Below are 26,907 nucleotides of genomic sequence, written 5' to 3'. Positions count from 1 at the left end.
GGAGTTACAGGAACCTCCAGGTAGGAGCTCCTCCCCTCCCTCACATCAGGTAAATTTAATAGGTCTATTAAATAGGATACTGTACCCATCGTCCCTTCGTAAGGCTCCGACTCAATGTTTAGGAAACTGTTCACCTTCTTCACGGCTCCAACCTGAACCTCCAAATCTGCCAGATTTCTCACAACCCAGTTAAGGTAGTTACTTACCTACAGAATATGGGCGAAAAGCAACAACACCTCAATACATCACTCCACATAACGGTCATGTCACCTCAAACAAGGACTTCCTGTAGATTATACATCTTCTGCTTCTTGCTAGAATTCTAGAGGAGCGTTGCCTATAAGACTCCTCATGCCGATTAGGCGTTCTCCATAAGGAAACACCGTATCCCCCGAATCCTGACCTAGGCCTCTCACCCAGTTAAGCCAATACTATCTGCTCTGCACTGATGAGGGGCAATCACCGTCAGCTGTCTGCAGATGAGATGCTACTATTGGTTATTGAGATCTGCACACAGTGTCGGACTGGGGTGCCTATGGCCCACCAGCAAAATTTATTTTGGCCCACTGTACGGATACATTAAAATATTACCTGCTCACACAGTAGCAAGATGCTACCAGATGATTGAATATGGGGGTCCCTGCAGCAGCTTTGATAAGGTTGGTCATGGGGAGAAGAGGACACTGGTAGCTTTCCTCTATACCTAGAAGTCGCCTCAGCTCTGATCGTGTCTATATAATAATCTGTCAAGTTTTTTATGTGAACATAGGCTGGTTGAGGTGCTGTACACTGAATATATGTACAGTACAGACCAAAAGTTTGGACACACCTTCTCATTCAAAAAGTTTTCTTTATTTTCATGACTATGAAGGCATCAAAACTATGAATTAACACATGTGGAATTATATACATAACAAACAAGTGTGAAACAACTGAAAATATGTCATATTCTAGGTTCTTCAAAGTAGCCACCTTTTGCTTTGATTACTGCTTTGCACACTCTTGGCATTCTCTTGATGAGCTTCAAGAGGTAGTCCCCTGAAATGGTCTTCCAACAGTCTTGAAGGAGTTCCCAGAGATGCTTAGCACTTGTTGGCCCTTTTGCCTTTACTCTGTGGTCCAGCTCACCCCAAACCATCTCGATTGGGTTCAGGTCCGGTGACTGTGGAGGCCAGGTCATCTGGCGCAGCACCCCATCACTCTCCTTCATGGTCAAATAGCCCTTACTTTCAAAGTTTTCCCAATTTTTCGGCTGACTGACTGACCTTCATTTCTTAAAGTAATGATGGCCACTCGTTTTTCTTTACTTAGCTGCTTTTTTCTTGCCATAATACAAATTCTAACAGTCTATTCAGTAGGACTATCAGCTGTGTATCCACCTGACTTCTCCTCAACACAACTGATGGTCCCAACCCCATTTATAAGGCAAGAAATTCCACTTATTAAACCTGACAGGGCACACCTGTGAAGTGAAAACCATTTCAGGGGACTACCTCTTGAAGCTCATCAAGAGAATGCCAAGAGTGTGCAAAGCAGTAATCAAAGCAAAAGGTGGCTACTTTGAAGAACCTAGAATATGACATATTTTCAGTTGTTTCACACTTGTTTGTTATGTATATAATTCCACATGTGTTAATTCATAGTTTTGATGCCTTCAGTGTGAATCTATGATTTTCATAGTCATGAAAATAAAGAAAACTCTTTGAATGAGAAGGTGTGTCCAAACTTTTGGTCTGTACTGTATGTAGTGCAGTAAGTCTACTGTTTTATGTGCCACTTGTGCAGGGGGTGGGAGACTAGGGGCCCACCGGGGAATTCACCTGTAGCCCTGTGGGCCAGTCCGAGTCTGTCTGCACACCTTTTACTTAGAGGTGGGTGCTGATAGAGAGTAAAGTCAATATATAGGAAAGATCTATGGCACACCACTTGTGATGAAATTAAGGGTTATTTATTTACTCATATTTAGACACTTTGTGTCACATTACATCCAGTATTGATTAAAGCATAACATGGAATATCTGTGATGGTCCCGACGTTTCGGTCATGTATGACCTTTATCAAGGGATCAGTAATCCATGTATTCAGAGGAGGCAGGATGTATGTCATGCAGATGAGATGCTGGCTTAATTATTATTATTTCTCAAGGCCTGTTTTAAAGGTTGAACATTGACATACAGGATGCTACCTTACATCTGGTGGCACAAAAGGCAGAGAGCTCATTTTAAAACCTTCTTCTGAGATTTCCAGAGGAGCATTGCCAGGTCTATAAGACTCTTCATGCCAATTAGGCGCTCTCCGTAAGGAGATATAGTATCCCCCGTATCCCTCCAGTTACACTCAGAGCTGTTACATCATGGCTTATCCTGCAGTCACACCCAGAACACCAGTCATATGTTTATAAACCAGGTGTATAAAACAGAATACTCAATGCAGCTTCGAATGTAACTGGAATCTCTATGGATCATACAAGCAAATATCTAATTCTTACAATCCAAAGAGGAGACACCAACCGTCAGGGCATAAGTGAGCCCCAATCCAACGATTCCAGAGTTGATTCCAGAGGTGAGACCAAAGGTGAGACCAGAGGTGATGGAGGTGACCGCGGCCGTGAGCACAATGCAAGCTCCCAGGTAATCCTGAGGAAACACAGAAAGACATCATATCCACAGATGACATCATAATTCCTGGAGGTAAGAGACCTTATCATGTGAAGTCTACTGAAATCATAGAGTTTATATTGGATTCTAGGCTGCACTCACTCAAGGATTCTGACTAATGATCCTCTTCTCCTTTGAAAATGTGGTGGGTTTCCCTTTCAAAAGATGACATGTCCAGTGATCTGATACTTTAAGGGTATGTTTCGTGCTAAAATACGTTGTAGCTGTACAATAATTTAAATGACAATTTGCGCCGTAGTTCACTCTGGCTCAGTTTCAGTCGTGCAGAAAAGGTGGCATATGTCAGCACATGGATTCGCCCCATTGAATGCGAAAAACTGTCAGTAATCCAAGGCTGACCCTCCGATTTCTGCTGTGGATTCCACAACTAATACACTTCAGACTGCTCCTGAGGGGCACTGAGCCTGTGTAAACCCAATAACTTCTTGTAACAGTCATGACTTTATATATAAAATCTGCACATCACACAGTGGCTTCTCATTGTCTGCGCCCTCCGGAGAGCGGCTGCCCTTCGTCAGGGTGACAGGTAGATCAACAGATGTAAACACTTCATGGCTGCATTGTATCTGGGCACCGGGCACACTGTTTAAGTCCTGGCAGCGGCTGCTGCTGTTCTCTATGTTCCGTCATCTGGGAAAGTTCTCATTTTATACAAACAATTTTTCAGTGGTTTGCAGGGTGACATCAGATTGGGAGGAGTCACGGACAGACGAGCGTGATGTGCGCAGTGTGGATGGATAATTAACGGGATGTAGTGTGAATGGTTGATAAGGGGGAAGGTGAGGGAGGATGAGTGGGATGTGTGCAGTGTTGGCAGATGATGAATGGGATGTGTGCAATGTGGATGGATGATGAGTAGGATGTGTGCAGTGTGGACGGATGATGACTGGGATGTGTGCAGTGTGGATGGATGATGGTTGGGATGTGTGCAGTGTGGACAGATGATGGTTGGGATGTGTGCAGTGTGGATGGATGATGGTTGGGATGTGTGCAGTGTGGACAGATGATGAATGGGATGTGTGCAATGTGGGCAGATGACGAATGGGATGTGTTCAATGTGGATGGATGATGAGTAGGATGTGTGCAGTGTGGACGGATGATGACTGGGATGTGTGCAGTGTGGATGGATGATGGTTGGGATGTGTGCAGTGTGGACAGATGATGGTTGGGATGTGTGCAGTGTGGACAGATGATGGTTGGGATGTGTGCAGTGTGGATGGATGATGGTTGGGATGTGTGCAGTGTAGACAGATGATGGTTGGGATGTGTGCAGTGTGGACAGATAATGAATGGGATGTGTGCAGTGTGGATGGATGATGAGTAGGATGTGTGCAGTGTGGACGGATGATGACTGGGATGTGTGCAGTGTGGATGGATGATGGTTGGGATGTGTGCAATGTGGACAGATGATGAATGGGATGTGTGCAGTGTGGATGGATGATGAGTAGGATGTGTGCAGTGTGGACAGATGATGACTGGGATGTGTGCAGTGTGGATGGATGATGAGTAGGATGTGTGCAATGTGGACAGATGATGAATGGGATGTGTGCAGTGTGGATGGATGATGGTTGGGATGTGTGCAGTGTGGACAGATGATCAATGGGATGTGTGCAATGTGGATGGATGATGAGTAGGATGTGTGCAGTGTGGACGGATGATGACTGGGATGTGTGCAGTGTGGACGGATGATGGTTGGGATGTGTGCAGTGTGGATGGATGATGGTTGGGATGTGTGCAGTGTGGACAGATGATGACTGGGATGTGTGCAGTGTGGATGGATGATGAGTAGGATGTGTGCAATGTGGACAGATGATGAATGGGATGTGTGCAGTGTGGATGGATGATGGTTGGGATGTGTGCAGTGTGGACAGATGATCAATGGGATGTGTGCAATGTGGACGAATGATGGTTGGGATGTGTGCAGTGTGGATGGATGATGAGTAGGATGTGTGCAGTGTAGATGGATGATGAATGGGATGTGTGCAGTGTGGACGGATGATGACTGGGATGTGTGCAGTGTGGATGGATGATTAATAGGATGTGTGCAGTGTGGATGGATGATGAGTAGGATGTGTGCAGTGTAGATGGATGATGAATGGGATGTGTGCAATGTGGACAGATGATGAATGGGATGTGTGCAGTGTGGATGAATGATGAGTAGGATGTGTGCAATGTGGACAGATGATGAATGGGATGTGTGCAGTGTGGATGGATGATGAGTAGGATGTGTGCAATGTGGACAGATGATGAATGGGATGTGTGCAGTGTGGATGAATGATGGTTGGGATGTGTGCAGTGTGGACAGATGATCAATGGGATGTGTGCAATGTGGATGGATGATGAGTAGGATGTGTGCAGTGTGGACGGATGATGACTGGGATGTGTGCAGCGTGGACGGATGATGGTTGGGATGTGTGCAGTGTGGACGGATGATGGTTGGGATGTGTGCAGTGTGGAGGGATGATGGTTGAGATGTGTGCAGTGTGGACGAATGATGGTTGGGATGTGTGCAGTGTGGATGGATGATGAGTAGGATGTGTGCAGTGCAGATGGATGATGAATGGGATGTGTGCAGTGTGGACGGATGATGACTGGGATGTGTGCAGTGTGGATGGATGATTAATAGGATGTGTGCAGTGTGGATGGATGATGGTTGGGATGTGTGCAGTGTGGACAGATGATTAATAGGATGTGTTTAATGTGGATGGATGATGAGTAGGATGTGTGCAATGTGGACGGATGATGACTGGGATGTGTGCATTGTGGACGGATGATGGTTGGGATGTGTGCAGTGTGGACAGATGATGAATGGGATGTGTGCAGTGTGGACGGATGATGGTTGGGATGTGTGCAGTGTGGACGGATGATGGTTGGGATGTGTGCAGTGTGGACGAATGATGAATGGGATGTGTGCAGTGTGGATGGATGATGAGTAGGATGTGTGCAGTGTAGATGGATGATGAATGGGATGTGTGCAGTGTGGACGGATGATGACTGGGATGTGTGCAGTGTGGATGGATGATTAATGGGATGTGTGCAGTGTGGATGGATGGATGATGAATGGGATGTGTGCAGTGTGGATGAATGGGATGTGTGCAGTGTGGACGAATGATGAATGGGATGTGTGGATGGATGATGAGCAGGATGTGTGCAGTGTAGATGGATGATGAATGGGATGTGTGCAGTGTGGACGGATGATGACTGGGATGTGTGCAGTGTGGATGGATGGATGATTAATGGGATGTGTGCAGTGTGGATGAATGATGAATGGGATGTGTGCAGTGTGGGTGGATGATGAATGGGAAGTGTGCAGTGTAGATGGATGATGAGTAGGATGTGTCCAATGTGTGGATGGATACTGAGTAGGGTGTATGCAGTGTGGATGAATGATGAGTGAGAAGGGGCAGGTGGATGAGTGGGATGTGTGCAATGTGGAGAGATAATGACTGGGATGTTTGCAATATGGCTGGATGATGAATGGGATTGTGTGGGGTGGACGGATGATGAACAGGATTATGTAGTGTGAATAAATGATAAGTGGGAAGGTGCAGTGTGGATACATGATGAGTGGCATTATGCAGTGGGGATGGGGGTGTGCTGTGTGCAGCATGGATAGATGATGAGTATTGTGGGTGGTTAGCGTACCTCTGTAGCACAAGTAGTCGCAATTCTTACCGTTCTGACTTCCAACCACCGGTTAGCAGCAGATAAGAACAGATAGGCTAAGTTATTGGTGTCCGTCAGCTCTAGCATTCTCTGCTTGAATCTGGATTCATGTCTGTGGATGAGAAGATGTGGCTCAATATCCAGAAGCCTGAATCCTGCGCTCATCTCACTTTACCATTAGGCCTCATGCAAATGACTGTATCCGTTTTGCGGTCCGCAAACCATAGATCAGCAAAATACGAACCTGTATAAATGAAAGGGTCCATATGCGATCCACAAATAAATGCGGATCGGAGGGGGACACAAAATACAGTCATGTGCATGTGGCCCTGCTTATCATACAGTTGTTCTTCCATCACTGCATCATTATTACATTGATCTGTCTGACCCCTAACTTGCAGAATACGCAACAAAGAGGGAAAGACCCTCCGCCATATTTATGGATATAATCCCAGTATTGAATGACAACAGAGGGACATATTGCCAGGAAGTGCTATCAGGCCCAGGAGAATTGTGTGGTAAATTGTAGCCTGCAGCAGTCAGTATGGATATTCCCATCATCTCTGCACTGTCCTCAGATCTAAACCCACATCTGTGGACTGCTTACAACGTGGCTACACCACCTTTTCAATGCAGACATGTCAGAAAGGAACACAATGGGGTCATTTATGGTGGGGACTAGTTTTTGGTGTAAAACAATTTGCAAGATCCTGTTCGAAACTTATTAACGCCCATGCAACAATATTTTGTTGCACAGGTGTTTTAGCGCCATGCTCATAACTTGGGAGTAATGGGGCCTGGAGTAGTTTTGACTACAGGCACATGGACTGCTGGCAGTGGGCCTAATTGATGACGAGGCCTGGGCCATAAATTAGCTACTTTCTCCACCAGCACAAGGCGGGAAACAAGTCTTTATAAATGACCCCCAATCAGTGCTGTTTCTTTCTTCCAGAATCTGAGCCACAGCAGTACCTGATGGGGGACCAACCTACTACCATCATGCCCCTTAGAAGCTGCTCATCTATGGCTTCTGAATACTATATTCTACTTTATCCTGCAGCCTTTGACTCATATAAGTAAACATCATATGCAGTAAATGAGAAACGTGGAGGGTACCTGAAGGCACGGATTGTTGTGAGACCTTCGGCTGTCTCTGAGAAGTGGCAGAGCAGTGGCAACTGAGTGTTATCATCCAATTCCTGGAGATCTCTGAAGACACAGAACAGAGGAAACAAAGTGAGGGCTGATAACATGAAAATGTTGTGTCTATGAGGAGCAGCTCTTAATAGGGCCTCCGGGACTCCACACAATTAGTTTTATCTACTGTATCTTAAGACAGACTGACATTGTAAATGAGTGATTTCATTTCCCTGCACCCTTCAGTAAGTTGTTACCCAGTTTTTCCACATCCTGTATAGAAGATCTGCATAGACGTTCAATGATGTTTCCTCCATTGCTCAATATTACTGCTTCACTCGTCAGATTTGTTGTTCAAGAACCAGAGCAAGTTGGGTGAAAACCTCCACACTGGTGGAGAAATGCATCTTTACACAATGTCTGCACTATATACTGCTTTTTAGGGTCCCAGCATACTCACTTTGAGGCAACTCTGAAGTATTTCTGGATGAAGTAGAAGGCAACGCCGAGTGGGAGAAGTGCAATCATGAACATTGGGTTGGCGTAGCTGATGACTCCAATTGCTGAGAGACAGAGGAGGGTCGAGCGGGTAAGAGACTCCAATGTGGGGGGAATGTGCTGAGGGAGATACAAGGGTCACATAACCGCTGGAGTCATGTCAGGACTGAACGAAGTGAGCACCATACCACTGTCTCACCTGGTCAATGATATTTGTATCAGCTGAAAAACGGTTTAAGATTAAGCCGAGTGGCGTTGTGTCAAAGAACCTGCAAATACAGAGACTTAGGATGAGAGGGACCATCCAACCTGAAACAATATATGTCATTACCTACAGGGCAATTAGACTCCCTCGATTCTTACAGGTGTCTCCTTGAAAAACAGAAGCAGGTTTTTTTTCTCAAAAATGCACTTTAAGTCCCATCTATGCCATTTGCTAATTACCTTACTGGATTCACAGAGGTGGAGACACTTGGGACATTTAGGGGATGGCCAGCTTGACTCCGAGCCTCTTCCCCTATGTGACTCCAGCACACACCAGTCATGTACAAAAGTGGCATTTTACACATTTTTTTTATCCCCACCTGTGCTGCTGAAGGAAGAGCCTAATTTTCACATCACCCCAACAAATTTACTAACATTTATCCCTGGAAACCAAGCCCAGTCAGGTTCTAGATGACCAACATGGTGTCTGGAATCTGACTGCTCCATATTGGCAGCATCATGGTTTTTATCTGCAGTCCTTTTCCATAGGATGCGTGGCCACAGTTGAAATTAAATAATAAATCCCTGACTACTTCCAAGGACAACCAAGGAAGGTCTCTTTGAGTGACCAAGGAACAACAAACTGGCTCCATGGAAAATAATATGTCTGCCAATGGTAGCTATTGGACATTTCATACCTGTCCCAGAAACTGGTGGCAGAAGAATTCTGGGGCAAAAACAGCAGATTTTTCACATGGATGCTCCTAATTGTGGTCACAGTGAAGCAGATAACATTACCAGCATCTCAATGCAGTATGAAGGCATCTCATTGTGATTGAATGCCAGGTAGAACTGCCAGAGGAGTGACAGAAGAGTTCTGTATGTGAAGGAGAACTGAACGAGGGATAGGGACAGGTGGTTCACTCTCTGCCAAGGAGAACTGGGAAGGTTATTGTATTATGACTGATAGGTGGGAAGAACTAAGAGGGTTATATCATTATGAATGACTGCCAGGGAGAACTGAGAGGGTTATTTCATTATGATTGAATACCAGGGAGTTCTGACAGAGGGATGAAATGAGAAGGGTTCTGGACACATTACCTGATTGGTGCCAGGATGATTTTCTTCAGCAGATTATCATGTAGATTTTTGGCAGCTGTGTGGCCCAACCACTCCACGGTCAGTGAGGTGATGAGACAGAGGATGATTCCAGAGGCGCTGAGGATGCAGAACCCCATCACATAATATGTCCGATCATCTGCATTCTTCCCTGCCTGAGATGGAATGGATCGTGTCATCTACACGCAACTGGCATAATGTGCCTGCCTTGCTAATGGATTTCTACTGTATTATAATAACACTAATGCTGCATTACCGTCATGTTATACGAGTCTCTGCTGACATTTTGTGATGGCGCTGTCCAGCGGACTAGCCAGTAGTCGATGGCCACGATTACAGAGTGCTTCAAAAGCTTAGAGAAAACCATCAAAAAGAGCAGAAAGTATCCACCAGAGGTCAGATACCTCCAACAGGTCTTCCACGGCATCTTTGTCCTGAGCCTCAAGGCAGTAGACATCTCGTCTTCTTCATCCTCCTCTTCTTCTTCCTCTGTGTGATGAGAATAAAAAAAACTGACATCAAAGAAAAATGGTGGACACTGCTTACACGGAGGAATGGATGAAGGTCCACCCAATGTTTTCTGTCTAGATGAATACTTTACCGTCACCCTCCTCCTCAATCTGATGCGCTTTGGCTTCCCTGGAGTACATGGCTCGCCTCAGGGTCTTCCTTTCTAGCGTGGCCTGGTCCGCTTCTGTGTCCTGCATGTGGATGACCAGGAAGAAAAATAATTGAATTACATTACTTTGATTGCAGGTCTGGGTGTGACTGCAGAATAACATATGATATAATAGCAGAATTGTGGATGCAGCGGTAAATGCAATCGGACTATAACAAACAGGGCTTTTTTTCTGGCGGAACGCCCCTGAACGGCGTTCCGCCACCTATTTTCCCCCGCCCCGCCCCCTTTAGTTACTGGGCCCAGCCAGCCCGCTGCTTAGCAGTGGCGTCGCCGGGAAGGGACCAGAGGTGGCCGCGGCCCCCCTACATCACGCTGTGCCCCCCCCAACTAAAATGCCCCCCCCCCCCCAAGTGAGCCGCCGCCGGGCACAGGGAGATGAGCGCTTCCATTGCGCTCATCTCCATAGTAATCTGCCTGTGCTGCGGCGGTGCAGGGGAGGGAGAGGCGTGTCCCTTCCCCTTCCTCTGATAGGCTGCAGGCACTAGGCCGGCAGCCTATCAGAGGCCGGCGTAGGCGGCGCGATGACGTCATTGCGCAGCCTGAGCCATACAGCACGGGACACAGGCCGGAAGAGGCCTGCATCGCATCGCTGACACTGAGGTAAGTATAATTTTTTTGTTTTTTTTACAATAGTGTTACTGGCACATTGGGGGGCTTATTACAATACTGGCACATGATGGGGGGGCAGGGGGCTTAATGGCACATGATGGGGGGGGGCGGGGGGGCTTAATGGCACATGATGGGGGGGCTTAATACTGGCACATGATGGGGGGGCTTAATACTGGCACATGATGGGGGGCTTAATACTGGCACATGATGGGGGGGCTTAATACTGGCACATAATGGGGGGCTTAATACTGGCACATGATGGGGGGCTTAATACTGGCACATGATGGAGGGGGGCTTAATACTGGCACATGATGGGGGGGCTTATTACTGGCACCGGCACGTAATGGGGGGGGCTTATTACTGGCACGTAATGGGGGGTTATTACTGGTGCGTAATGGGGGGGCTTATTACTGGCACGTGATGGGGGCTTATTACTGGCACGTGATGGGGGGCTTATTACTGGCACATGATGGGGGGCTCTTGTTACTGGCAGGTGATGGGGGCACTTATTACTGGCAGTGGCACGTGATTGAGGGCACTTATTACTGGCACATTATTGGTGGGCACTATAGGGGCATCTACTGAGGTCACAAAGAAGGGGTATTTTATATGGGGGGCTCTGTACAGTAGCATTTTATACTGGGACACATGGTGGGTACTATGGGGAAGGGGGGAGAGGAGTACTATGGAGTCATCTACGGGGGGCACTAAGAAGGGGTATTTTATACTTGCAAATTATGGGGGACACTGAGAGCATCTACTGGGGCACGATATATGGGGCATTTTATACTAGTACATTATGGGAGGCACTAGGAGGAAGGGGGAGAGGAGCACTATGGGGGCATTTACTGGGGGCACTATATAGGGGTATTTTATACTGGCACATTATGGGGGACATTAGCTCAACTGGGGGCATAAGGGGGTATTTTTTGCATTGTCACATTATAAGGAGAATTATTACTACTGGGGGGGGGGGGGCATTATGGTGGGCTTTATTACTCCCCCATGGTATGACCCCCCCCTAGGAGCAGCACCAGCATCTCCCTGCTCTGCGACCCCACTGCCCCTTCTCCAAATCCTTATTATGAAATCTTTCTCATTAGGATAAAACACAACATCAGCTCCGCCGAGCCCCCGGCCAAGTGTTGAAGTTGTGTCCGAGATCCCCAAGGGTCAAGCCAAGTAACAGTAAGTTTTCATGTGAAATATGTTTATGTTATAGACATATAGCATACACTGTGCCACACAATATACAGTATACCGCTACACTGTGCCACACAATATACAGTATACCGCTACACTGTTCCACACAATATACAGTATACCGCTACACTGTGCCCCACAATGTACAGTATACCTCTACACTGTGCCACACAGTATACCTCTACACTGTGCCACACAATATACAGTATTGTGTGGCACAGTGTATCCCTGTTCTCTAAAGGAGCGGTTTTAGGGGGCGGTCCTAGGGGTGGGTAGGGGCGTGGCCAGGGAGGGGGGGGGGGTGAGTTCCGCCACCTTTTCTCTGAGAAAAAAAGCCCTGATAACAAATAATGCAAAAGCAGAATTGTGGATTAAGCTCTGGATATGAATAGAGTATAAGGATAAAAGGGAAGTCCACCCATTGTCTCACAGGGGTGCTACAGCTGAAAACCCAATGATTCCCAGAAGGAACCATGATGACTTCCTGAACAGTGACTCCTGAGTTGTTCACACACACGAGAGGTTTGGCAGAATGACAGCCCCATCATTCATACAATCTTATCTTTTTGGTAAACCTCTGTGTAATGTCCCTTTAATACCTTCTCCAGTTCTTGGTCGTGACGGTTCATCAGGGTTTTCCAGTGCTCGTACAATTCATTGTCATTATTCTGAATATCCTTCAATGTTCCCTCTCTGAGAACGAAGCCGTCCTTCATGGCGATGATCTGGAATGATGAGAACGACGGATGTCACATGACCTGACAAATACACCATGGAGGAGTGACAACCAGAAACTAAAGGGCTGGCACGGTCTCCTTTACTTGAAGCAGAATCCCTGCATACTTTAAAGTCTTGCATTCTTCCGGTAGACTGTGGGGGAGATTTATCCCTTGTGCTTGAAAAGTGGCATTAAAAAGTCCCAAGTGAAACTTTTATAAAAACTGTCCCCTCTATCAATTTTACTCCACCCTAAACGGGCGCTGTTTCCCTAAAGGGGGGCATGGCAAGGGTGGGAATGGGTCGTGGCAAGCAGCTCCATCAAATTTATCGTAATTTACGGCAGTTTTCTGGCACAAATGAAGATATCGTCATAAATTAAGCACATCCTCCGCCAGTGCAGGGTATTTCAAGACCAGCGCAGAAAGCCTGGTTTGAATACATCTTCGCCTGTGTGTTTTAATTTATTGTCTTTTTGAAGAACCCTGCCAGTGACTGGAAAATGGCTGTTCTTACGCTGCTCTTTGATATCCACTGTTCTCCCAGAGGATTAACTTTATTTATGACGAGGTGCAGGCCTTGTCATAAATTTGGTGCATCCTTTGGGGTACTAGGAATCGAAGACCGAATCTCTCTTTATGCAGACGATATTTTATTTTATGTTTAACGGACACAATCTACTTTGCTGAACAGTATTCAAACGATACATCAATTCGGAGAGGTCTCAGGACTGGATGTAAACTGGGAAAAAACTACCCTTATGCCTTTGGATAATAGGATTATGTCGTTAGATAACCTTTCACTCCCTAACGAGGCCCCTATGAACACTCTGAAAATTTCTGATTCTTTTGAGTACTTAGGTATTATAATCTCTCCTAAGGTGGAAGACTTAATTTCGCTTAACTTGATTCCACTGATAAATAAGCTGAGGTCAAAAATAACAACATGGCTCCGTTTATCTCTGTCGAAGGCTGATAAGGTATCTCTAATTAAGATGGTGATCCTCCCCCAGTTATTATATGTCTTTAAGAATTCTCCAGTTTGGATTGGGGATAGATTTTTTAAATTGCTAGAAAGAATTATTAGGGACTTATTATGGGGGCGGAAACGCGTAAGACTCAAATTAGACTATTGGTATAAGCCCTTGGAGAGAGGAGGACTTAATCTCCCTTCCTTCAGGGGTTATTTCTTGGCCGCGCAGTTCTGTTTTCTCCGTGAGTGGATGGATAGTCCACTCCGCAAGCATTTAGTGAATAGCAGATATTTTTTTTACTCTGCTGGAGTCGGATCAATTGACCGACCCCGACAGAGAATTTAAATCCGCCAGGAAGTTGTTTATGAAATCATGGTATTTGATTAGACTTTGGTACGGAGTGAAAGGGTCAATTGGATGTACGACGTTGTGGTACAATAAGCACTTACAAACTTTAGTTGAATTAAGTAGAGATTTATATTGGCAAAAAGGTAATATTTTATATCTGACACAGGTAGTAGGAAGTGGGGATATTGTTTCGTTCACGGTATTATCACAAAGACAAAAATCACAGAAATTATCATGGTTTCGGTATTTACAGTTAAGATCGGCACTTTTAAGTATTAAAGAAAAAAGCAGGTTGCAAATTTTCACTGGTACACAATTTAATCAATTGATAGAGAACTTGGGGCAAAAGATGAAGATTTCTCAACTTTATAAAAGCTTAATAATAGCACGATTTGGTGATACTTGGTCCCCGGGACAGAGGGCTTGGCAAAAAGAATGTTTAACGACACATTTGGAGGATCAGGGAAAGTTAGCTCAGGATTTAAAATTGGTATCACATAATTTCAATCACGTTCTGGTGCAGTTTAATATTCTACATAGACTTTATGTTACCCCTCTCTGGCTTAATAAATGTGGTGTTAGGGATCATTCTAATTGTCCTAGGTCTGATGTTTCTGATGCGGATTATTTGCATATGTTCTGGTCTTGCCCAGAGTTGAAACAATATGGGGAGACTATTCACGATTACATAGAGATAAAACTGAATGTGCGGATTCCTTTTATTGCTGAATGCTGGGTATTGGGGGAACTTGCCAAGGTGGGGTGTCACCAATATAAAAAAAATCTTCTGTTTAAAATAATGTTTTTGGCAAGACTCCTAATAGCACGCTCTTGGTTAAATTTGGTAAAGATCAATAAGAGATATGAACATATTTTGTAGAAGCAAAGAGATATAGAGAAAAAATGGAGTAGAATTTGGGGAGAATGGAACCCATAGAGCTCCCTCCGCTTTCCATCTCTCTCCACCATTCCTCGGTCATGAGCCACAAACAAATTGCAACGCCACACTTCGGTCATGTTACGGAGGGCTGGTGGAGAAGTAGGACACATCATGGGATGGGAGGGGGAGGGAATTGGGGGGGCTTCAGTTTGAAAAATGATGTGAATGATATAAATCTGTTTGTTAATATTGAAATAATAATAAAGAAAGTTAATTTTAAAAAAAAGTCCTGTAAAATTGAGTATTTTGCCCAAAATTGGTGTTTTTTTAAACCCAGAATATTTTTGCTATATTTCAAGATTGTATCTCCCACTGACAGATGCAGACAAAACCGCAAATTTAGTTTTTTGCCCAAAATGTTGTTTTTTTTATAACAGAATATGACAGCAGTATATAACACTTGAATTTCACACTGAAGAAAAATAAAAGAAAATAAATAAATAAATTAGGTGCATCCTTTGGCAGCCCATGCACTCTAGCCCCTAGGTGGAGTAGATTTCATTCATCACTTACTATAGGAAAGTGAATTGGCTGCCTGATGCCCTGTCTCCACCACACCCCTCCAGAGTGAAGAGGGCAACGAAAAAACGCTGCGTGCTCCTAAATGTGGGCTCACAGGTGTTCAAAAAGTTCTAAAACGAGGCTATGCAACTTTTTTTTTGTAGTGTGGGAGTCATATTAAAAGACCACCCAAAGTCTATTACTTGCAGCAGAGGTTTGTCAGTGGTTGCTGTGGATCATTACCCAGTCAGCGTTGGTCAAGTACTGCAGCTTGTGCGTCACCAGGACTACCGTCCTCTTATCCTCCTGCAGAAACTTCAGGATCCCCTCCTGCATCAAGTGGTCACTGAGGTGTATATCCAGAGCCGAGAATGGATCATCCTACGAGGAACATGAGATGTCAGCGTTTGTGTTTTATCAATGTTTTTAACTGCCTTTTTTAACAGGTGCTTTCTATAAGACAGCTGTTAAAAACAGCCCCCTTTAATTGTATTGTGGCCATCGATCCATAAAAATCGCAGAAATAGTCTATGCCCTATTTTTATGCCTTTTCTTCACGGACCATTAAAAATAGGCCGGTTTAGGCTACATGCACACGACCGTATGTGTTTTGCAGTCCGCAAAAAAAACAACAGATGATATCTGTATGCCATCCGTTTTTTTTGGCGGATTCATTGTAACAATGCCAAAAACGGACATGTTCTATTTTTTGTGCGGGGCTACGGAACGGACATACTGATGCGCACAGCACACGGTGTGCTGTGCGCATTTTTTGCTGGCAATGAAATGAATGGGTCCGCATCCTATCCGCAAAATACGGAACAGACACGGAAACAAAATACGTTTGTGTGCATGTAGCCGTACTAACAGTTTCTGTGCATTTTCACATCAAATCCACACCAAAAACGGTATGTGTTCGATTTTTCAGATTTTACTGTAGATTTCACCTTTACATTTGCAAATCTGCTCAAAAATCTCACAAATTTCCGCATGGAGTTAAAAAGCAAAGTGCACATGAGATTGTCTAATCTCATTCACTTTGCTGGTCCTGCTGCAGATTTTGATGAAGACGCACAGTGGAAACTCATGACAAATACTGCAACAAAAACTGCATGTATTACTTCTGGTCTTTGCCACAGAAATGGCTGTGGACTTCACCCTGTCCGGATGAAAGAGTGAAATCTGCAGTGGAGGTCCGCAGAATAAATTGAAACGCTGAAGATTTATAAGGCATCTGTCAGCAGATTTGTGCCTACAACACTGGCTGACCTGTTACATGTGCACTTGGCAGCTGAAGGCATCTGTGTTGGTCCTATGTTCATATGTGCCCGGCTTGCTTAGAAAAATGATGCTTTAATATATGCAAATGAGTCTGTAGGAGCAATGGGCTCAGCTCTCTCTGCAATGGCAACGCCCCCCTTGCTCCTAGAGGCTTATTTGCATACATTAAAATTTCATTTTTCTCAGCAATGTGGGCACATATGACCATGGGACCAAGACAGATGTCTTAAAGGGGTTGTTCCGTGAAAAATATTCTACAGTTTTCAAACCATCTGCATCTGCATTCTATTGTAATTGCAGGTAATTAAAAATGTAGCATAGTCACTGATTTATTCAATAAAATGTATCTGTATAGCGCCACCTGCTGTTTTTTTTTCTTATTTCTTTGACCTGTTCCCTGTGAAGGCCGCACATGCTCAGTTTCATCCTCCAACTGCCTCCTGAGCTGTGATTAAGAGAGCATGGACACGCCCCCTGAGCTGTGATAGGGAGAGCGCTCCAGCATATAAGACACACCCCCTGAGCTGTGATAGGGAGAGCGCTCCAGCAGATAAGACACACCCCCTGAGCTGCAGCAGAAAAGCCACTCCCCTTCAGCTGTCAGCTTGATATAAATCTAGCAGAGCAATGAATGGGGAGATCTCTGGATCCATGTGAGGTACAGGGCTGGTTCTAGCTTACATTAGTCATGGCATAACCCCTTTAAGCGATTGGACCTTTTGCATAGTTGCCAACTGTCCTGAATTTGTTGGGACTGTCCCTGATTTTCAAATAGGCAAATAGGAGTGTCTAATGTAAATTTTGTTGGGACTGTCCCTGATTTTCAAATAGGCAAATAGGAGTGTCTAATGTAAAACGATTTTACCAACTAAAAGGTTGGTAAGTCTGTTTTTGCAATATATACACCGAAATCTGCAGCAGAATTTCGACTCCATGTGGTCGTACTTCGATAGCTTTCATCCAGCTTTCCCATACCCCTGAACAACAATTATGCAGCAGTACTGGACAGGGAAAAGCTTCAATGCCTAAGGTCTCATGCACACAAACGTGTACGTTTTGCATTCCGCAAACCACGGATCCGCAAAATACGGATGCGGTGTGTGTGCCTTCCACATTTTGTTGCAGGCCCACTGACTTCAATGGGTCCGTGGTCCGCATTTTGCGAATCATTCTTTTTGCAGAACATACACAAAGATGAGGAAAGCACACGGATGATCTTTGTGCTTTCTGAATCCGTATGTCCGTTCCACAAATAGATAGAACACAACCTATACTTGTCTGCAAAATGGACCACGATCTCACTGAAGTCAACGGGTCCCAAAAAAATGTGGAAGCAACACGGACGTTATTCGTATTTTGTGGATTGCAATGTGCGTACCACAAAAGACATATGGTTGTGTGCATGGGGCCTAACCCAGCTTTCCTAGGAACAGATAGAATTCCTAATCTGTCAGCACATATTTCTAAAGTGCAGATACAATGGGTGAGGAGAAGGAGGAGAAATTTGTCTTACTAGGAATACAATGCTGGTGTTCTGATACAGCGCCCGCGCCACACATATTCTCTGCCGCTGTCCACCACTTAAATTGATCCCCTATAGAAAAGAGAGAAACAAGATGAAAATTTAATTTACAAAAAAACGGACCCTTAAAACTACAACTTTATTAGAATTAAGTTAAAATCCCCTTATAAACCCACTAATATATAGGTATTAGTTCAGGGCAACAACAGTGGCCCAGCAGCCTTAGTACAAATAGTGCCCAAAGGATGACAGGTACAATGACAAGGTTCTATAAAAAGGGACCGGGTTGAAGGACAGTATGATTGTGGAGCAACGAGCAGGGAGCGCTTTCCCTATCGAGGCCCTACTAGAAGCCTCATCCCAGGGACAAGCCCTAATGGTGGGGTCTCCCTGTCCTCGTGCCTGCCCTAAAAAAACTATGGAATGCCCTAAATTATTGGATTATTATTAACAACACCCCAACGCATTTCCGCCGGACGGGTTCCTCAGGGGGTCGGTAATAGAAATAGTCCCAACAATTATGATAATGTATTAGATGTAATAAGATAGACACAAAAAACATCAGTTTAGGCAGACTTAACAAGCGGGGAGCGCATTCCCTATCGAAGCCCTACTAGAAGCCTCAGCCCAGGGACAACCCCTAATGGTGGAGGAGGATACTACCTACAAATAAAAGAGGCAGATATAAATGCCCAAGCGTTCCACCTACTGGAAGTGCTCCTTCCGCTGTTTGAGAGGCGCGCTCTGGCACCCTATTTAAACCTCCCCCGATTAATAGGCCTCACTGCTGTATCGAGCACTCTTCCTGAGGCAGTCTAGCCACCGATGGGGCACTTAACATGTAAGTTAGACCTTCCATTGTACATATTGTGACTCTTATGTCACTTGGTCCTCCCTCATGGGCATTTATATCTGCTTCTTTTATTTGTAGGTAGCATCCTCCTCCAAAAGCCCGACGGGAACATGTGATGTATCTGGTACCCATTGTTAAGTCTGCCTAAACTGATGTTTTTTGTGTCTATCTTATTACATCTAATACATTATCAAAATTGTTGGGACTATTTCTAACTATTACCGACTCCCTGAGGAACCCGTCCAGGTGAAATGCATCGGGGTGTTGTTAATAATAATAATCCAATCACTTGGGGCATTTCAGGTTTTATTAGGACAGGCACGAGGACAGTGAGACCCCACCATTAGGGGTTGTCCCTGGGCTGAGGCTTCTAGTAGGGCCTTCGATAGGGAAAGCGCTCCCTGCTCGTTGCTCCACAATCATACTGTCCTTCAACCCGAACCTTGTCATTGTACCTGTCATCCTTTGGGTACTATTTGTACTAAGGCTGCTGGGCCACTGTTGTTGCCATGAACTAATACCTATATATTAGTGGGTTTATAAGGGGATTTTAACTTAATCCTAATAAAGTTGTAGTTTTAAGGGTCCTTCTTTTTGTAAATTCAATTATTTTCTAGTTTTTGAGGACACCACTATTGTTTGTTATATGTATTTTTGTTTCTAAGGAAACAAGATGCCATCACAGAAGTTCCTGCTACCCCCACCCCACCCCAGGGTCAGATGCTGATGAAATGTTATCACTGGAAGAGTCAAAACAATCTGCACACCACAATTAATGACCTAACCAAGGGCTGCAGGAATGCAAACAGCAGGGGTATATTTAGCCTGTGTGCGCAGTGGTGTCGGTATTTATGGATGGTGAGATTTCAGGATGTGCCGAGAATTCACTGAAAAATGTGACATCAGCTGATAAACATTTACATGTCCAGAGATCCCTAATTTATCACAGTTGGCTAGTGGAGAGGAAGGGAGTATAATGGGGGTAATTATAACAGGAGGAGATATATTATGGGGGAAACATGTATAATGGTGGGATAAATGTATAATAAGAGGGGGTATATGTATAATAGGAAAGTAGATGTGTAATGAGGGTAAATGTATGGTGGAGTGGAGATGTATATGGGAAAGGAGATGTATGATGGAGTGGAGATGTGTAATGGGAGGGTAGATGTATGATGAGAGGGGGAATATGTATAATAGAAGGAGTAATTTGTAATGAGAGGAAAAGTATAAGGGTAAGGGCTCATTCAGACGACTGTATGAATGTGTCTACATACGTTCCACAATTTTGCGGAACGGGTGCGGACCCATTCATTTCAACTGGGCCGCAAAAGATGCAGACAGCACACTGTAGATAAAGGGTTCATATTCCTCAATTTCCATGTTGACATAAGGTTCATATTCCTAATTTTATATGTAGACACAGGGTCCATATTCCTCACTTTAGATGTAGAAATTGGGGGTCATTTATTATACTGAAATACGCCTATATTAGGTGTTTTCAGGCACAGACGCCGGTCTTAATAAATGTGCCCCATGGGGTTTATATTCCTCACTTTACATGTAGACATACAGTAGGGCTCATATTATTCTTTACTTTACATGTAGACATAGGGTTCCTTACTTTACATTTTGACATGAGATTTATATTCCTCACTTTACATGTCGACATGAGATTTATATTCCTCACCTTACATCTAGACATAAGGTTGATATTATTCCTCACTTTACATGTACAAATTGGGTTCATAGTATTCTTCACTTTACGTGTTGATATGGGATTTATAATCCACATTCCACTTTTCATGGAGACATAGGGTTTACAGCAGTGTCGGACTGGTGTGCCTAGGCCCACCAATAAAATTTATTTTGGGGGCCCACCGTATGGATACATTCAATTATTACCTGCTTACACAGCAGCAAGATGCTACCAGATGACTGAATATGGTGGTCCCTGCAGCAATTTTGAGAAGGTAGGTCCTGGGGAAGAGGATACTGGCTAGCTTTCCTCTATACCTAGAAGTCATCTCAGCTCTGAAGGGGTCTATAATAATAAACTGGGGAGTTTCCTTATAATAATATATCACGTTTTTTATATGAGCATAGACTCATAGTATGTAGTGCAGTAAGTCTACTGTGTTATGTGCCACTTGTGCAGGGGCTGGAGACTAGGGGCCCACCTTGCTCAGGGGCCCACCGGGGGATTCACCTGTACCCCTGTGGCCCAGTCCAAGCCTGGTTTACAGTATATTCCTCACTTTACACATTGACATAGGGTTTATGCTCCTCACTTTACATGCTGACATAGGGTTTATAGTATTCCTCACTTTACATGTGGACATAGGGTTCATAGTCCTTACTTTACATGTTAACATAGGGTTTATATTCCTCACTTTACATGTAGACATAGAGTTTATATTCCTAACTTTATATGTAGACATAGAGTTTATATTCCTCACTTTACCCTTTCTCCTATTTCTGTTTGATCTCCAAATGGCAGGAGGTCAATGTCCGGCTGTAGACAGCATGCCTCAGTTACAGCTTTATATCTACATAATGTAAAAACAGGGATTATTAATTGTAAAATACATATTTTTAACCAGTCACAATGCAGACATGCGGCCTCACAGAGGGCAGACATGCGGCCTCACAGAGAGCACATATACGGCCTCACAGAGAGCAGACATGCGGCCTCACAGAGAGCATACATGCGGCCTCACAGAGAGCATACATGAGGCCTCACAGAGAGGAGACATCCAGCCTCAAACAGTACAGAAATCTGGATTCAGAGAGCAAACATCTTTCCTTAGGGAGCGCAAACATCCAGCCTCAAGGAGAACAGATATCTGACCTAAGGGAGAACATATATCCAGACTAATGGTGAACAGATATCCGGCCTCAGAGAGAACAGATATCCGGCCTTGGGGAGAACAGATATCCGGTCTCGGGGAGAACAGATATCCGGTCTCGGGGAGAACAGATATCCGGTCTCGGGGAGAACAGATATCCGGTCTCGGGGAGAACAGATATCCGGTCTCGGGGAGAACAGATATCCGGTCTCGGGGAGAACAGATATCCGGTCTCGGGGAGAACAGATATCCGGCCTCGGGGAGAACAGATATTCGGCCTCGGGGAGAACAGATATTCGGCCTCGGGGAGAACAGATATCCGGCCTCGGGGAGAACAGATATCCGGCCTCAGGGAGTGCAGAGATCAGGCCACAGAGAGCACAGAGATCAGGCCTCAATTAGAGCAGATATCAAGCTTTCGAGAGCCTGGACATCAAGCCTCAGAAAGGGCAGGCACCTGGCATCAAATAGTATAGACAATCAGCCTCAAAAAGCTCAGGCATGCAGCCCCAGAGTAGAGACATCCAGCCTCAAAGAGTAAATAAATTGTCACGGACGTTCCAGCGACAGGTGGTAGGAGATCTGTGAGACTGGCAACACGTGGTTTGATCTGACATGTTTTCCTTTTGGATCAAATGACATCTGTGTTGTTTCTGGTGCTTGCCACACCTTCTATCCCCAGGTGTTGCTATTGTGATCATTTAAACTTTTTTATTTATTGTTGTTTCTCCCACTATGCTATGCGGTTTATAGCTTCTGTTGGACTTGTGGTTAGCTTGTGTTTGGTTCTCGGCTGAGTTCCTGGTGCTACCAAAGCTTCATTGAAGATAAGTGTTCCCTTTTTGTATTATGTTTTGATATATATGTATTGCCTTTCCCTGCTGTTTGTCATTAGGCCTGAGGGAGACTCCTGTTCGTCCTTCCCTTTGGAGGAACAGGTAGACTCAGTCCTGACATTAGTTCCAGGGTCCTATAGGGTGAGATAGGATTCTAGGTATCCGGTGTATGAACTTGCCTACAGATGTAGCAGGGTTAGCACTCCAGCTCTTAACTCAAATTTTTTAACTCATCGCATTATCTTGAGACAAAAGCCATTGAAAAGCAATTGAAGGTGTTTGCTTATATTAGATAACACAACTCAGAAATCTCAGAAAACAGGAGTGTTATCTCTACTCCATCCGTACTTTTGGGGCCTGTTCATACTGGTTGTCTGTCAGGACTGGAGTTAGGGTTTTCTCTAGGAGGTGTCCATCTTCCTTCCCTAGTTTCCAGGCCTAATTCCGGTATCCCCTTTCCCTTCTTTCCTCAGTGTGGTGTTTTCCTCCGACACACGAGCGTGACAATATAAACCACCAAAACCGTCATTTTTGCTTATTTCAGTACAGCCAGGGATCCTATTGCTGCACTGGTCTGACAGCTGCAGGGGCTGTCTTTGGAGGTAGCTGACCTCCGCATGACCGTCTCGCAGATCCAGAGACCACAGGCTACTGGTCCTAGTGGTGTTGGTGGTTACCAAGCCTGTCTTGAGCCTAATGTTGCCCTCTTGGACAAATTCTTTGGGGGAAGTGATAATTTCATTTTGTTTAGGGAGGCATGCAAACAGTATTTTAAGCTATGTACATCTGGGGATGAGAATCAGAGAGTTGGTGTGATTATTTCATTGCTTAAGGGGGATGCTCAGTTATGGGCTTTTTCTCTGCCGGAGGATAAATTTTTCAAAGCTCTGGGTCTCATCTATGATGACTCGGATCAGACCTCCCTGGCCGAGACCAAGCTACATGGCCTTCGTCAGGGAGAGCGTCCTGCTGAGATCTATTGCTCTGAAAATTCATAATGTGTTTCAAAAATCTTTGTTGAAGAGATATATTGAACCTTTGGAGTCGCCCCCCTTGCCACCTACTCCTGTCATGGTGGACAGCAGTTTGGAATTCCAGATCGCCAAGATTATTGACTCTCGAGTTCTCCGTAGATCTCTTCAGTATCTTGTTCACTGGAAGGATTATGGACCAGAGGAGAGGATGTGGGTACTGGCTCGGTGTGGTGTTTTCCTCCCACACATGAGCGTGACAGAAATCCAGCGATTTAGAAAACATTACTTCTTTCACAATGCTATGAGGTTATGTGTACCTGAGTTCGTAGTTTTTGGAAGGACAACATTATAAACATACAGGGCAGATTTGCTAATACTGTCTAACTAGGCAGTCTAAAAATGCTCCAAATTTCTCCAGGATGATGCTGGATTATAAATCTGGTGCACATTTAGACTGTCTAATCTAACTTTATACCACCTACTTATTAGTCTACTGTATGCCAGAATTTGGTGTAAGTTGTCACATCTTGAGCCATGCCTCTTTATGGTAGGTCACACCCATATCCCTCTAAGCCACACACTATTGTTGGACAAGACAAGTGTGTTAGCTAAAACTGCGCTACAATTCTGGTGGAGTTTTATTAGCAAATCTCCCCAATGAGTTTCTAATGTTCCCAGATACAAAGCTCTAGGTACTCCATGTGCCTCTATATGGTGCCCCTCTGGACCACTGATTCTAGGGGATAACGCATCCAAGCACACTACATTTGATGGAACATGGCATATGGAATCCAAATGGAGCATCCTGTATCCATCTGTATGTACTGGAAACATTAGGTGGTGCAATGAAGGCACATGAGGCCTCCAGAGGTACCAAGGAAGAGCACTCTGAGGGTGTAATATTATACAGTGGTTGTACTGAGCTGTTATATGGAAGTGAGCATGAAGCCTAATGCTGGACACAGGCTGCAGCTCAGGACACAGGGTCTTACCTTTGCTTGATAAATGGGCTCCCAAAGGTGATATTCTCCTCTACGGTGGCATTGAGCAGCCAAGGCTTCTGTCCAGCGTATGCCACTGAATACCTGTTCTTACTGTAAATGAAAGAATATAAGAGACAGCCGAGAAACTCCTGCAGGAAACATAATACCTCAACCACAATTCAATCCATCGGTCATCGATAATGGGAAAAAGGGCAGACTCTCTGACAACTTACAGGAAGACAACTGGTTAAATAGAAATGACATGTTCTGTTTCTTAGATTGGATTACATTATTATTATTATTATTATTGATTATATTGTAATCTGCATTGGGTTGCGTTACTGCCAGCGCAGTACGTCATGGGACCCTCTGCATTGTTAAGGTGCTAATGGGCCCAAAACCAAGATACTGGCTATTAGATATATTATATAGTTATGACAGTCCAGACCTGCGTATGGAATATCCCTCTGCTACAGATGAGCAAATCAATTCTACAATTTGGAAATTTGGCTTGAATTTTTCCAACTTTGTTTCACTTCGGGAGAATCAAGGAGAGGAGAGATAGAGAGAAGGTGACAGAGAGAGACTTTTCTAGGCAATCACAGAACTTTAGATTTCAGGTAGATTCTATTTGGAATCAAATGACGTAGACAATTTAGCTGAATCGTACCGGAAACAAATTTTTAGCGATTTGGTCATCTCTAATAAGTTGCCATCTATAAGCATGGTGTGCCACAGGCCCATGGTGATGTCGTTTGAACAGTTCCTTTAGGGCTCATTCAGACGGCCGTATGCTGTCCGCAAAAATACTGAATGCTATCCGTTTTTTTGCGGATCCGCAAAAAAACGTATCTGCAAAAAAACGGATAGCATTCAGTATTTTTGCGGACCCATAGACTTCAATGGGGCCATGTCCTGATTTTCACGGACAAGTATAGGACATGTTTCATTTTTTTTGCGGATCCGCAAAAAAACGGATAGCATTCAGTATTTTTGCGGACAGCATACGGCCGTCTGAATGAGCCCTTACTGTGAGCATCTGTGGGCCCGGTCACACAGTGGGGGTCATTTATTATAGTGTTTTGCACCTGTTTTAGTAAAACTTTTCCTATTTTAGACAAATTTTTTGGGCATATTTACTAATGAAAGGGCACTTGTTTTGGAGGCATTTGTAATTTTCAGTTTAAAGAGGACCTTTCATTGGTCCAGACATTACAAAATAAGTAGGGGGTTGTGTAGGGCATAGTGCAGGCTCATAATATCGCTTACTAGCGTATCTGTATGCCTCTCCGTTCCCCCCTTTTACTTTTCTCGCCTGGCATGGAAATGAATAGCATCGGAACAGGGAGGAGGAGACGGCCCTGTTTCTCAATGGGCGTCTTCTTCTCCATGGCTGAGAGCTGTCCAATCACAGCGGAGAGTGTTACTGCCAGGGAGAAAATATAAAAATCTCACCTCCCTGGCTGTGACGCTGCGATTGGACAGCTCTCAGCCAGGGAGAAGGAGACGCCCATTGAGAAACAGGACAGTCTCCTCCTCCCTGTTCCGATGCTATTCATTTCCATGCCAGGCGAGAAAAGTAAAAGGGGGGCACAGCAGGGAATGGAGGGCCAGACAGATAATCTAGTAAGTGATCTTACATGCCTGCACTATGCCCTACACAACCCGCTACTTATTTCATAATGTCTGGACCCATGAAAGATCCTCTTTAAGGCCTTTTTTTCCCGGCCTATTTATGTAGGTGCGCCTTTTTCTGCATGTATTAGGCACTAAAACATTCAAATTTTTACTGCCGTAGTTCTGTTTGTCAGCTTTGTGTTGGGCCGGGTGAAAATTTTAGCCGGGTGAAAATTTTATAAAAATAGTTGTATCGGCTAGTAGACGTGCGCCTTCTCACAAACATATGTATATGGCTGCGACTTTTCATCTGATATGCAAATTTTTCGCTGCACTTTTGGGTCTAATTCATGAGCCGACCAATGAGAAGTCTAATTGCGCACAATCCACCTGTGCCTGACGAATTCAAGGACACATCGACTAATTCATCACATCACGCCTGACTAATCGCACTTCAGACCAGCATGATAAATGACACCCAGTATCTCTTGCCAGAATTTTGGTGCAAATTCAGAGCCACGGCCACGCGGTGTCAGCCTCCAATTGTTTTCAATAGGAGGCCATGCTTTTGTTTAGGTGGCAAGTGATTTAACGACACAACCGTGCCAAGGTACATGTCCCTTCTAGGTGCAGTGTCTAGATAGATACCACTGGAAGCCATGGCAGGTGCAGGTCAAGGTTTAGTTTCATTCAGTGGGGCTAAACAGCGAGCGGGTT

The 26,907-nt window shown here is 44.6% G+C and overlaps 1 protein-coding gene across 9 annotated transcripts in view; it reads right to left on the bottom strand.

The window, feature by feature from the left end:
* ABCC9 (ATP binding cassette subfamily C member 9) overlaps positions 1-26,907 on the bottom strand; it is an 83,564-nt gene that overhangs the window by 8,856 nt on the left and 47,801 nt on the right. For 5 of the 9 annotated variants that reach the window (XM_040437725.1, XM_040437733.1, XM_040437719.1 and 2 more), the window contains 14 exons: positions 24,583-24,684; positions 21,396-21,480; positions 18,070-18,150; positions 15,519-15,656; positions 12,396-12,521; positions 9,904-10,018; positions 9,559-9,791; positions 9,285-9,457; positions 8,179-8,248; positions 7,942-8,099; positions 7,461-7,553; positions 6,354-6,456; positions 2,511-2,636; positions 86-206 (listed from right to left, as the gene is read on the bottom strand). In XM_040437725.1, the coding sequence (XP_040293659.1) occupies positions 86-206; positions 2,511-2,636; positions 6,354-6,456; positions 7,461-7,553; positions 7,942-8,099; positions 8,179-8,248; positions 9,285-9,457; positions 9,559-9,791; positions 9,904-10,018; positions 12,396-12,521; positions 15,519-15,656; positions 18,070-18,150; positions 21,396-21,480; positions 24,583-24,684 (1,724 nt within the window). The remainder of the gene's footprint in view (positions 1-85; positions 207-2,510; positions 2,637-6,353; positions 6,457-7,460; positions 7,554-7,941; positions 8,100-8,178; positions 8,249-9,284; positions 9,458-9,558; positions 9,792-9,903; positions 10,019-12,395; positions 12,522-15,518; positions 15,657-18,069; positions 18,151-21,395; positions 21,481-24,582; positions 24,685-26,907) is intronic. The other 4 variants (XM_040437740.1, XM_040437781.1, XM_040437773.1 and 1 more) reach the window with 1 other exon arrangement.

Source organism: Bufo bufo, chromosome 1 (assembly GCF_905171765.1).
Source record: "Bufo bufo chromosome 1, aBufBuf1.1, whole genome shotgun sequence".
NCBI classification, from domain to species: domain Eukaryota; kingdom Metazoa; phylum Chordata; class Amphibia; order Anura; family Bufonidae; genus Bufo; species Bufo bufo.
The sequence above is the reverse complement of the archived record's forward strand: the minus strand, read 5'-3'. Positions and strand labels throughout refer to the sequence as shown.